The sequence below is a fragment of the Strix uralensis genome, chromosome 6 (genome assembly GCF_047716275.1).
Source record: "Strix uralensis isolate ZFMK-TIS-50842 chromosome 6, bStrUra1, whole genome shotgun sequence".
In the NCBI taxonomy this organism is placed as follows: Eukaryota; Metazoa; Chordata; class Aves; order Strigiformes; family Strigidae; genus Strix; species Strix uralensis.
The window spans coordinates 26332134-26345762 of NC_133977.1; the positions used below are offsets into that span (position 1 = coordinate 26332134).

The window sequence follows — 13629 nt, forward strand, 5'->3', positions numbered from 1 at the left end:
GCAGCAATTGCTTCTTTAAAAAGTGTCTTTACTAGACAATAGCTACCCATGTCTGCATGCTGAGAGAGGGCAGAATAGCTGCACCATTCAAGCGTAGCGAGCATTGCTATTTATGTTTTAATTTAGTACTCTAGTAAGGGAGAGAGATAATTCTAGGCCTTACTTGCTGTGAGTGGTACATTGGTATAGAAATCTAGGAATAGAGTGGCCTGAAGATTCCTTTTAAATAATAAATGGTTTTCAAAGTCTTCAGGCAACGGAGCAACAGCTGTCAGTTATTATGCTGATTGCATTGCCTGTGGTGCTGCTGCTTGTATGACGGGGCTTCAATTTGCTCTTGGCAAATAAAGGAAGGGAAGTGGGACTGCTTAAGGGAATCATGCCCAGGAGCATGTTTCAGCATTACCTACAGGGCTACACCCTCAACCACTCTCACAAACATTAACCTTCCTTCCAGTCAAGGACCCAAACGTACAATCACATACCCTGGTGTGTATGAGGGGTCTTGACTAACATGCTGTAAAAGATGGCACTGTTGCAATGCCTCTCTGCGATGCCTCTGACACGAGTTTTAGGTCTACAAAACAGTTAGGATATGAGCCCCATCTTATTTGAAATACATTGTAAATGTATTATAGATGTATTTTATGGTGCATAAACTTAATTATTTTGTTTCATTCACTCCACACAGACTTCCTCACTCTAGTAGAAAACTGAACCTTATCCCTTCTTTAAATTGTATGAAAACAGTATCACTGGCCCAGATGTTTTGACTGCATCATATATGTGAAACTTCTACAATTCCATATTCCATGAACTCGTGTGTACCTAGAGTCCTCTGTGTATCTGCACACATGCCACCTAGAACCTCTAGGTGGCCTTATATTAAAAACTGTTCCCAGTATTAACTCCTTTATTAACTGTATTTTATATGTTGAGTGTGCAGCATCCTTCCTCTTCCACCCTATTTACTAAGTATCTGGAAAAATAAGCATATTGAAGCAAAACAAGACAAGTATTTGGAATTAATACAACAAAAATTAACAGAAACCTGAGATACTCTAACCATTCAACTGTGCTCTGAGGACATGTGGCAAGACTCTTCAGTTGCCATGAAAATAATTTTATAAAGAAAAATACATAAACTTGGAAGAACTGAATGATAGCTGCTGCTAGCCACATTGAAATGGTTGTCCCAATCACATAACCACAGAAAACAGGGTTTTTTTCTCATTTGCTTTCCTGATTTACAGTTAACACTCTTCACAATCCTCTCAAACAGCACCAGTGTAATGACGAAATTGTCCTTATGCCATTTCATCCGCAAAATGCAAAGAAACAAAAAGAAATTATTTCTGGAAAAAACAGACATTTTTAATGTTTTTGGTAGCAAGAGACACACTTAGTTAAGTAGAACTTGAACACTCTTCAGTGCTAATAGCATTTTTGCCTTCTGTTCCTCACAACACATCTAAAGTGAGCCACTGAATCAGTATAAAACTTTCTCCAGCACATATTTTGTCTCTCATAGCCACACACTGAGACATCTGGAACACATTATTGCACTGTAGACTCTATACATTTTAGTCACAAACAATGTTTTGTTGTTGTTCTGGAGAGCTTATGTTTTCCTGTTTGACTTCTCCAAATATTTCTGGAGGAAAGACTCAAATATATAAACAGATTTATAAAACAAAGTCTTGAGTTTCACTGAGGCTATATTTTGGTTCTTTCTAGTAAGTAGCTCTTCTTAATCATACAACTTCTTTATGAGTACTTTCATGTTCAGCATACAATATGATGAACAGCTATGACTTCTCAAATTTTATCATGTAGCAGCCACTGCTGGATATTCATTTCTTTAATCTCTTGGCGTCATATTAATACATATCTGATTACAAAAGAACAGCATGATATAAAGGGTGGGGGAGGGTTGCATTGTTTCTCTTTCTTATTGCTATTGGTAGGATGAGCAAGTATACAGTATACCAGATACCTAAGTGGAGCTGTAAGACATTCTGAAACTCTGGACCTGCATCTCACAGCACATATAGGATACTAGTTTGAAAAGTAATGTAAAAGACTGCCATTTCACTGTGATTTTACTGTACAAAAGTGGATTTACCTATACACAGAGATTAGCGTTAAGCAAGCTGTGAATTTGCAGCACATTAGATCCTCCATTGTAAATTTACGCTGAGCTGCATGGAACCACTGTCAGGGCACATTAATGGTATTCCTAAGGTAAACCAATATAGTGTAAATTCATAACAAGTAGTAGCCAGTGCCTTCAAGGAGAATGGTATACAATAGTGAGCAGAGCATAAATTTATATCTAGATGAAGTCTATTACCTTCCATACAGGTAAACCCTTAATGTATATAAATACTTTTAGGTATTCTGAAGGAGATCTATCTATCATAAGAAGTTACTAACCCACTTCCAGATACACATTACTTAAGAAACAGCAGTAAAATACTAAATGCTGTGCTCAATCTGCAGAAGTGGAATGAAGGAACAAGCAGCACAACTTTACTCTGAGCTCTGAGAAGTATTTTGAAGGCAAGACTAAGAACATTTGCTGTCTCCCTTGGCTTCAAGTCTCTTCCTCTTGCTTTATTGGATCACATACTTTTTCTGTTCCATTTCTCAAGTTGTGAAATACCTACACCTCTCTCTGGTGACTGCTAGTGTTCTGCAAACAGAAAAAAAAAAAATCTAAGATGGATCAAACCAAAAGCACAAACTATGTCATTCAATAATTACTTTTTCGAGGCTAGAATTCTTCTCTTAAAATAATTACAAAAACTCCCACAGCTTTCTGACTACTTGGTGGTGCTCAGCTTTTTAAACAATCAAATGCTTTATAGTTTTGATTTACAGGCTATTCTCAGTCTTTTTCACCAATTAGTCCTACTATCTCAGCACGTACTCAAAATTCCCCTTGGAAATAGAATTGTCTGATGTGACAAAACAGGGTCATCTTCAGAGCTAAATTTTAAACTTTTATCGTATACTTCCATTTTCTGATCTTGATTTAAAATCCCATTTTGCAGACTTACACACCCATCTCTTTTACGCCAAGAATCAGCGCCAAAGAACTTAATGTAAACCCTTTCCGCAATTTTATCAGTCTTCCCATGATTTGATTGCCGCAGAAAGAAGTTCAAAGAGCAGAAACTTTACAAGAAATGCTGCTGATACCAAAGCATTTGGAACTCTGCCATTAGTTTTGAAGGCGTTTCACTTCTGGGACCTCTGTGTGGCCGTTATCTGATTTCCGACAGAAATCCTTCCAGTGTCAAAGGTCCCTCCCCTTTAATGTGCAGCTGTGTCACCGCGCTCCAAGTGTTTGAACTGACGGAGGAACCACAGCTCAAAAAACAACACGCGAAGCTGCAAACCCGGCAGGAAATCCGAGCTCTGGCACAAACCGGCGGTGCCTGGCGCTGCTCGCTTCCCTGCCGCCCCCGGCCCGGCCCGGCCCGGCCCCCCCGCCCCCGCCGCGCAGGGGGAAGCCCCCGCGGGCAGCGGCGGGATTGCAGAGCCGCCAGCCTCCGCCTTGCTCCGCACCGCTCCTGCGCCCCGGGCAGCGGCCCCGCTCCGCGCCGCTCCGCCGCGCCATGCAGGTGGGTTTGGGAGAGAGGGGGGAGAGAGGGGGGTGGGCGGCAGCGCAGGCGGGCCCTGCGCGGCCGCGGCTGCCGCCTGACGGGACTTCTCCTTGCAGACCTTCCTGAAGTGGCTGCTGGGGATCTTGGGGGTCGCCGCCATCGTCACGGTCATCGCCGTGCCCCTGGCTCTGCTCACCGGCAGTAAGTGCGCGGCGGGGCCGGGGGTGGGCGGCGGGGCCGGGGGGTTCCCTGCGGCCGCTGGGGCTCGGCCGGGCGCGGGGGTTCCGCAGCCGTGACGCCCCCGGCAGCGGGGGGAAAGTTTTCCTGAAAGTTTGTGCTTTAGGGAACGGCGTTGATAGAGCTGGAGCTCTGGGGAAACCGGGAGTTATTTCGTCAGAAAGGTGTCTCACCTGAGGATGGGGGGCTCGGGGAGGGGTGGGGAGTTAAAATGTCCCTTGATTCCCCTGTGAGCTGAGAAAATACGAGTTACAAGCACTATCGTTTTCAGCATTTTCCTTTCCTATTACAGCAGAAGGCTGTAGAACCAGCAGTAAAATGCCAGTTAGTCAATTTCCTAGGGTGTTTGAAGAGACAAGATTATACTCCCTTTAATTTGTTTTCTCAGCACAACTTTTGTTATCGTTATTGAGTGAAATTATATACACAGCACACTTAGAGAGGTCAGAAAAGTAGCAAAAAGATTTGGTATGCATGTTTGGACTCTGATCAGTTTGTATTTTCCAGGTTGCCCTTGTAGCTCTGAATGTTAATGTGAAACAGCATTAAATCCTCATCAAGCAATGCCTTGCTTCCTGCTGGTAGGACAGAGTTGCAGGTTATTCTCTCTTTTTTTGTGTTCTTACGACTGACAGCTGAGCAGTTGTGATACGTAGAATTCAGCACTGCAAAGTCTAAGGAAACAAAGTGTTTTCTAGACTAGACCTTTGGTGGTCTTCTGTTTGTGAGGTGCACCCCAAGAAGTGTGAAGATGTGTATGTTGATCTTGACAGCGTGTTCATAAATGAACACAGCAATTGGTTATGTGCACAGAAAGTTCTGGTGGGTTTTTTGTATGTCAGTTAAAGAAGCAAAGGTTGTGTCACTAGTGTTCATATGGCATAATTTATGTTTAAATTCCTCTGCAATTCAGCCTTGTCATTAATACTACAAACATTGAAAAGGCTAGATTTTCAAAGTCCACATATCTGAATTACATACCTTCTGGGCTAAAACTTGCATACATGGATGCTGACTCTCTTTTCTATTGTTTTGGGGCAGCTTTTTGCCACTTATCTCAAAAAAGCAGATTTTTGAGGTGACAGAAAATACTCTTAGTTTCAGAAGTTGGAAGAACAAGAGAAAGGGTCTTGATAACTTATGAGATGCATGTGTGCAGACATAACACCTGGTGAAAGAATTCCATATGCAGGCCTAAACTGCTAAAGAGTTGGTGCTTGTCTACCTTAATGCCAGTGCTGTCTTACTGAAAATCAAATGGGTTTTCTTCTTTCATAAATTGTAGCATAGGAATCCTTTTGCTGTAGAAGTGGCTGCAATTCAGCATCAGTCATTGAGCTATATAGTAAATAGATTTTACTTTAAAGAAACACTTCTGTTGGATGACATACAGAATATCACCATGCTGTCAGCCTTGGCTTGCGTCATTTTGGTTGTAAAAGAGTAGGGCAATGTGTCAGTCTTTTTACTGTTGGCTCAAATTAATGCCTGGGAAATTACCTAGCACACCCATGTAGTTCACTAGGTGTCTCCATCTCGATCCGTATTTTATCTAGAGGGGTCCCAGTTCAAAAACCTGAATTCCCGTCTCTTCCCAAATCGGGCCAGCAGTAATGTCTGAAAAACAACTGTGACCATTATAGTTCAGGAACTGCAGGATGCTTTTGAATTTTTGACTGAAGAATGCTAAACAAATGTTTTCTGTTAGCTGAGAGTGTACAGGTGGTGCAATTGTAATTACTACATTATAGGCCAGAGCACTTAATCACTGTCAGTTTGATTATATGGCTTTTATGAATGACCTCATGGCATGCAAGTCAGCTGAGGGTGCCTCCTGGGGCAATACAGGTGCTGGCCTGAGTACAAAATGAAAGGTGGCAAAATTGAAGGGTGGTGGGGAGGAGCAGCAGCAGCTGCTCACATGACTGACTATGTGAAATCAAAGTCTGATCTGATAAAAGTAATTATAGTTGCAATCAAGCCTTCATTTCGTCCCAATGGTTCAAGCATTGGGCAGGGAGTTAAAATGAAGATTATTGATATACACAGATAATTTTGAGTTTGGATTTCTTACCTTTGGCCTACTGCTCTTCTCAACCCTGTGCTTCTCAGTGTGCTTTCATTTCATAAGCTTAGTAGTCATGCAGCACAGAATTAGTTTGATAAATGGGTTCCAGTGCTGTAAAAGGTTATGAAATTTTGCCACTCCAGAGGAGTTCTGGCTTGTTGGCTGTGGGTAGGCAGTAGGCCTGGCAAGTGGAACTTCTGCTTCTTCTCTTGCAGCCATTTAGCATGAGCAAATACTGCAGACTTAAATTTGCAAAAAGGCTCCCTAATTTTGGATGCAGCCCTTCACTATTTATGTTAAGGGTCTTCATCCAGAACCATGCACAAAATTCTATAGTTTTTGTTTATAAACACTGCCTATTTTGCCACCTTATTTTATAACTTTATTTTAATGACCACATGGAGCTACTTGCATCAAACAGTTTAATCTCAAAACAACCTTGGAGGTTGTATTTGAAGTCTGTTGATGAAAGCATTATTATGCTTTGAGGAGCTATTCAAGAGATGACCACAGGAGCAAGTGGTAGCCCTTAAAGCATGAGTATTTTCTAAAAGTTGTGGTCTGTCCGAGATTCATTTATCCATTTACTTACGCTTCTCCCATTTATTTTTTTTCCTGCAACTTTCCATGCAAAAGACAGATTGAAACATCCAGTTGCCATACACCTTACCTCTTCTCTAACAGCAGTTCTTGTTACAGCCAGCTGGGCAGGAGGGCCAGGAGTGAGAGGAAGAGTAGCCAGTGCTGAGAGCAGGAAGGAGACAGTGCGGTAACTGTATCATTCTGCTGCTATGAGCAAGTCATAAACAGCCTTAGAGTGGGGGGTCCTATACAACTGTCTGGTCAAAAACCAGGTTCCTTCACCCAGATGTCTAATTCTCCGAGGGTGAGATATTCACGAAATGAGAAGGCTCATCACTGCCATGGTTGGATGATACTATGTGTGGTCTTCTGTGGTCTTTTGATAGAAGTGTACCTAGAACAGGTTGGAAAAGCACAGCAGGTGCTGGGGAAGTTAATGACCTTAAAGTGCCTGAGGGTACTTTGTGAGTCTGATGCCTAACTGATGTGTTGGGTATTACTAGTGGCTGGTAGAAAGCTATCATAAATAGAGATAAGGGTTACTAGCAGCAAAAGTCCAGTAAGTTCGTGTTGTCATCCTGGATTTGAAGTTGAAGAATGTTGGGACTGCTGACACAGCTTCATGCTTCAAGGACTAAAGAGAGGTGAGGTTGCAGATCTTCCTCACAGCCCTGTTAATGTATAACTGAACAGAAAAGGAAGTAAAAGTCTCCAAATAGCTCTCATAATTGTTTTGTTGGGGATGGTCATATCTACAGTCTTCCCCTGTTTATTCTATCTGCATTCTGTCCTGAACCAAGCAAATTTGTGACTAGGTGGTGTGGAGGAGTGTCTATTGCCAGTGTCAACACCCTGCTTGCAACTGAACAGTATGTTTAAAATACAGAGAGGCTTCTAGCTGATACACAACCCGTGTATTTGAAGACCTGTGCCAGAAATGAATGAATCTGGCAGCTGTGATCTGTCATGGTTTTCTTGGGAATAAGGGGTCCTGTATTATTCCAGTTTCTGAAAGGCATTAGGTTTAAGGGTGTTTAGGGAGAAAGCTAGAAAATCTGTAAGGGAATTTAAATCTATGGATCAGAAGTTGATCTTTGAAGTAGAATCACTTTGAATCAAGATTCAAAAATTAAGGTTTATATAAGAATCTTGACTCTGTGTGCGTTTTTTTAGAGAACTGTTATATAAATCATGAGCAGTAGTTAATTCCAGTAGCTGAGCTTCAGAGGACTTTCATCAAAATCGTGGCTGAAATTTGCTCCAAAGTTGTATAGGAGATAGAGCAGTTTAACTGACTTGTGGTGAGTGTGCTGTAGACTTGTCTGACCAAACAGTCTTTTGGCTTGAATCTGACTGTTCTAGCTATTCTCTTCTCCCCACGTATTTATCCACCTTGCTCTGCATTGCAGGATCCTTGTAGTCTTCATGTTACATGTGGATATATTAACTTTCCTAGCTAGTGAAGGAAAAGGTAGAGAATGGAAATGTTTTTCTGCTATGTCCTTGACTTCTGTAACTGTCATTTAACTCAGTTATCTACCTTAATTCAAATGTTGAGTAATGTAATATAAAAAAATTTACCAGCAGTGGATTGCTCTCTGTATCTGATTGCTTGTGCTATTTTTATTTCCTTGCTTTGCATGAGATGGGGCAAATTTGAGAGGGACTTTGATTTGAGAGAGCTATTGATTACAAAGTTAATGATTACCTCCCTCTGGGGAAGTCTCCGCAGCCCCAGAGAGTGAGGCCTGGGTGAGCTGCCCTGGGAGCTGTCACGGCGCTTACCCGTTGGTCTCTCCTGGATGTCTGGTATCAGATGGGGTTCTGAGTCAAGTGAACCTTTGGCCTGCCCCAGTAGAGTCATTTTTACTTGCTTCTTTGCTGGAAATCCATTTCTGTGCTCTAATTGTCACATATCTCAGGCAGTAACTGGGGGCTTGAGTGTAGGGGGGAAGGTTTTTGAGTGCTTTTTTACACACGTTGGAAGAGAAACAGGGAAGAAGGAAGGTTTGGAAAAAATAGCCTGAAATGTCACTTACTTTTCTGACTAACTACTGAATCAGTCAGGTTTCCCTTCTTGCATCTCTCACGCTGCTCCTAAATTACATTCTTAGATTGCAGATCATTATCGTTCTTGTTCTGCTGTCACTTAAAAATAGCAATACTCATTCACCTTTTCTGATTTTTATCATTTCTCTGTCCCTTTCTTTCTTGTTACTGCTGAGCATCATGCTTGTACTTGTCTTTCCCTTGTTGTGTTTTTTCCAGTCTCTCTTGGTAGTGGTGAACATGCAGTAAAGCTTCCATTATTACTGGTTTTATAGTTTTCCATCTCTTTTAAATTAGTTACATAATTTTTTGCTCTTTTTTATTACATATGGAAATTAGTAAAATGTGTCTTGACACTGGGGAATAAACAATACGTATACCAAAAGTAATTTGTCAACAACTTTAGATTTTGGTATGGTGGTGTGTCATACCATAAACCTTACACAATAGTTAACTTCTTGTTTACACCTTACACCTACAGAAACCAACTCAATTTTTCTTCCTTGAGAAAGGGTGACATATTAGGAAAAAAAAAATCTAAAATTAAAACAGAACTGTTTATCAACTTCATATGAGTACTACTTACATAAAAGGTTAAGAGCCGTCTTCCCAGAAGGACATACTTAAGTTTTTGCTCTTGTAATAGGGTTATTATGATGTAAGTATTTCCAGTATATCATTATAACAGTGGAAATATCTATGTGTTGCTGCGGTTGAGAATAGGGTAGAGATGAAGAGCTAGTCATTTGGAATTTAGAAAAATAAGTCTGTATCTGGAACAGTCAAAAAAGAAAAATAGCAAGAAAAATCAGCCTTCACAGCCTCTCTGAGGAACCTAAGAGTGAAAGAAGCTGTTTTGCTAAAATATGAACATACATTGACCTGTATCCAATCTTCAAAGCCAATAAAATGCTCTTGAATGTCAACAACTACTTTATTTTGTCAAAATAAACCTGTTTGACACTTTCTTTCAACTGGAATCTGAACAAGAAGAACCAAAATACAGAATTCAATGTATGTTGAGTATCTTTGGTCGGTGGCATAATGTGGATAAGTAAGAATATACGGGTAGTGGCCTATCTCTAAAATTAAGAAAATATTTCAACTAGATCTTTTATGACTGTACCCTTACAGCTTGGCGTATGTTTTCATATTCAGTTACTATGTGGAAGGTGTTGACAGAAAATGAAATTTTAATTTTATACACAGCCAACAAATCTTAATAGTGGCCTGATTTTTAGTAATGAGACCTCAGCAAAATATGTATGTCACCAGGGGGAAAAACATTCATCAGTTTGGAAAAATCCCTAAACCTGTTCATCAGCCACCTGTCTTAAATTGCTCCTCCTTTTCCAAGAGAGAATTTTGTTGCTTTCTGAAGCCCCTCTAATTGAAAATGACACTTACTCAATTAGGAAGGAGAGAAGTGATATTCCCAACTAGACAACAGTGCATGAATATCAAATGCACACTTGTTCATAATCCATCAAATTAAATATTCAGTTAATATAGAATAATTAACCTGAGAAATTAATATTCTTGCAGGAAACTTCATGAGCAAGAAATCTAGACTAGTAATTTTTTAGAACAGTCAAATTTCAGATGGAATTGAGCAAGAATTTTTTTTAACCTTTGCTGAGCATCTTAGACTAAAATCATTGTTTGTTATGGCTCATGACTTTTACTGCAGCAGTGTCTATACAGTCTGTGCTATATATATGCAGTGTGCTTACTGTTTGGAAATAAGAGTAAAACTGTAAGAGCTAATATAAATATCTTCCAGCGGTGTTCTTCCAGGTGTAACATGTATTTAACCTGCAGAAAGATAACCTGCGAAAATTATTGTGAGGTGCTTTTCTGTGTGTGTGTCCCCGAGGACTTTGCGCTCTTTTTCTTCTTCAGCATAATGAAAGAAGAGGCTGTTTGTTCAAAAGTACCTGAAAGACTGGGTTTCTAAGAATTGATAGGGACAGGTTATTATCTTGGTTGATCAGTCACCACATCTGTATTTGAGTGTTTTTATCAATTGTTTTTATCCTAGGTCTTTTGATTTGTACTGGTAGTAACAAAAAAGGAATGACTTAGCCACTTGAAATAAAAATTGCTTCCCATCTGGACTGTGTAGATCTGTATGAGGGTAGATTTTAGGTTTCTGTTTTTAAAAAAAAAAAAAAAAAAGGCAGGAGAGGAAGCAGGGAGAGAATTGCATACCTGAATTTAAAAATTGTAGTCTTTGTTTTCAGAGGAAAAATATCACAAAGACTCACAAACCATTTTTGTTAATTAATATTATTTGAACCTTTCAGACTTTGGAAACAGTAGCTTGTGCACTGCAGCCAGTAAGAAAGAAATCTTTTTCATAGAAGTTGACTGCAGTGTGCTGGAGCTGATGACCAAACGCGTTAGCTTAACTGGGTTCAGAGTTTCACTTAGTCTTTTCATAGTAACCCAGTTACTTGGCTTTAATTTTGCAGTCAAATTAGTAATATTGCAGTACACATTAAGATACCTTGGTGAAAAACACATCAAGAGAGGGATAAATACTTAACCAGTTATTTCATCATAAGCTTATTGGTGTTTGTGATTTAATTGTTTGTTTGTTTTTAAATTAGACCTTCCCTGAAAATTTTACTGCTCAGATTTTTTTATTTGAGATATTTCTGAAATATGGGTTTAATGATAAGCAGATGATTCACAATTGAATGGTTCACGAACAGGAGCGGCAATATTATGGAATATCTGATAAAGTACAGCAGCAGCTTTAATTTTAAGGTATCTTTCAAGGTCTGTACATCTTATCACATGGATGCCACATTTCATTCATCTGGACAACCTTGCCTATCCACCACTCTCAAACATGAGCATGTATGTCTCTGCTTTGCATGATCCACCCCACAATTGATGTCTGATGCAAATATTAGCAGTCAGGGTTCTGCAGCAAAATTCCCAGAGTGAGCGTAGGGGGGGAAGGCACTAAGATCACTTCTTTTCAATTTTAGAGGAGTACAGGTACGCGTTTCCTGAGACAAGAGAGCCAGAAGTCTTCTTTTTATTTTTGTTACTGTCAAAAAGGTATTTTCATTTACTCAAAAGATAACAGCTTTTGTGTACCTTAAAGTAAAATAACAGCAAAGGCATCTGTAATTTTTACGTGTTTGTTGAATGATCTCACCAATAGTCCTTAATTTTATGCTTACTGAATTTATCTTGCAGTAAAGCTTTAGTGCCTTCTCACTGCTAGTACTTTAGAGCTAGTTAGCTAAAACACATCAATAACCAGCAACAAAAACGCACTTATTTTAGTAGTCAGGTTAAGAAGCTGTGGTGGAACAATTTGCAGCAACGTCAAAATCTCTCTTCTGTCTCTTTCTTTCAGAAAGTACCTCTGAGCCTGATTCACGAAGAACATACACTCTACAGAATTACTTGAACAATGACTATAAGTACAGAACGCATAATTTGCAGTGGATTTCAGGTAATTAATATCTACATACAGCATGAATGTCAAGAAAATGTATTACCTTCAGTAAACATATGTCTTCATGCTGAGGTGACTACTGTATCCTGAAAAAAAAGTTAAATTATTTAATGGTGCCATTATAGAAAGGTGCATAGCTCAGAGTTGTGATTTTTTTTTTTTTTTTTTTCTTCCCCTTTCAATACATGTTCACATTCATGGCAAGCTATATTCTCCTACTGCTAAAAGAATGTACTTGATTCTATGTTTTTTTGTAGAAGCATGTTATCCTATGAAGTGTGTCAGCTTCCTGTGCATGAGGCTATCAGGGAACTGGAGGATACAGGGCACTTTTCCTTTTGAATATGCCTAGTGCCCGAAGGGAAAGAGGTGCCAGAAGGCAGAGACTGTGAGCCCCAGGACTAGTTTTTGTACACGTTCTTGTGCAGTAAGCATCATTTCATTACAGAAGTGGGAAACACAACATTGACCAGATTTTTGAATTTTATTTACTGCTTAAAAACATAAGGGGAAAAGAGAAGTAACTGATGAGGAATTTACTTATTGTTTACTAGCAGCTCTCTTGTTCTTCTAGGAAATCAGTATCTTCACAAAACAGCTGGTGGGGACATCCTACGTATCAATGCTGGCACAGGAACATCCTCAGTAATCTTGGCGAATACAACATTAGTACGTTGACTTATCTATGCAGATGTTGGGAAAGATACTAAATTTAATATTTTGTTCTGTGCATTTCTTTGAAATCAGTGCTTAATGCATTCCTTTTGCCCTTTGTTGACAGGATAAATACAAGGCAACCACAGTTATATTGTCTCCTGACCAAAAGTTTGCTCTTCTGCAGTACAGCTATACAAAGGTACAGGGGCACTTTTCTGAGGACGAAACTGGGAAATAAAGGTTTGGGAACGACTGAGAGGCCGAGAGAATGTGAGGGAAATGCAGGAGGATGGATAAGTGGATGTCTGTAGGGGAACAGTGAAGTTGAGCAGGCAGGAGGAGGAGAAGAGAGACTGGTATTGTCTGTGGGCTTGGCAGAAGAGATATGACTGCCTGAGAAAAGAAGCTGGATAAAAAGTAGACCAGGAGATATCACAAGGAGAGTGAGGCTGGGTGGTTCATCTGGGAAGACAAGCTAGAAGAGTAGATAGGCATGGCTGTCCAAGGAGTTGTGTGGGTAAGAAGTGATGAGTAGATATGCTTGTATACATATGCTTGCACATATATGTTGTGTATATTTATGGTTGTTACATTGTGGTGTTAGGACATAAGAATTTCAAACTGAGATGAATGAAAAGCAGCATGTGTTTATAAAAGAAGGCTGTCCCCTTGCATTTGGAGTGGACTTGGGTGTCCTTGTCTGCTACTGTCACCAAGCATGTGAAAAACCTTTAGCATAATGCCTCGTCCTGGTTTGGCGCTGAACCGTGCAACAAAGGTCAACCTATGTTTATGCCAGGTGGCATGAAAACCTGGCTCCGTGTGCTGTTGAGGACAGTTAGAAGCCTAATGGAGGTGATAATTTGCCCTACAGCTTGTGCGCTGAGAAGCCAGTAACTTTGTTGCCGTTTCCTTTTTTTTTTTTCCCTAGAGAGCTGCCTGTTTTG

At 40.0% G+C, this 13629-nt stretch overlaps 1 protein-coding gene across 2 annotated transcripts in view; it reads left to right on the forward strand.

The window, feature by feature from the left end:
• The first annotated feature begins 3519 nt into the window (after positions 1-3519).
• Positions 3520-13629, forward strand: part of DPP4 (dipeptidyl peptidase 4) — a 40860-nt gene continuing 30750 nt past the window's right edge. The window contains exons 1-5 of one of the 2 annotated variants that reach the window (XM_074873350.1): positions 3520-3629; positions 3728-3812; positions 11924-12022; positions 12600-12694; positions 12807-12881. In XM_074873350.1, coding sequence (XP_074729451.1) covers positions 3624-3629; positions 3728-3812; positions 11924-12022; positions 12600-12694; positions 12807-12881 — 360 coding nt within the window. In that variant the 5' untranslated portion in view covers positions 3520-3623. Of the gene's footprint in view, positions 3630-3727; positions 3813-11923; positions 12023-12599; positions 12695-12806; positions 12882-13100; positions 13200-13629 lie in introns of those variants that run through there. The other variant, XM_074873351.1, reaches the window with a different exon arrangement.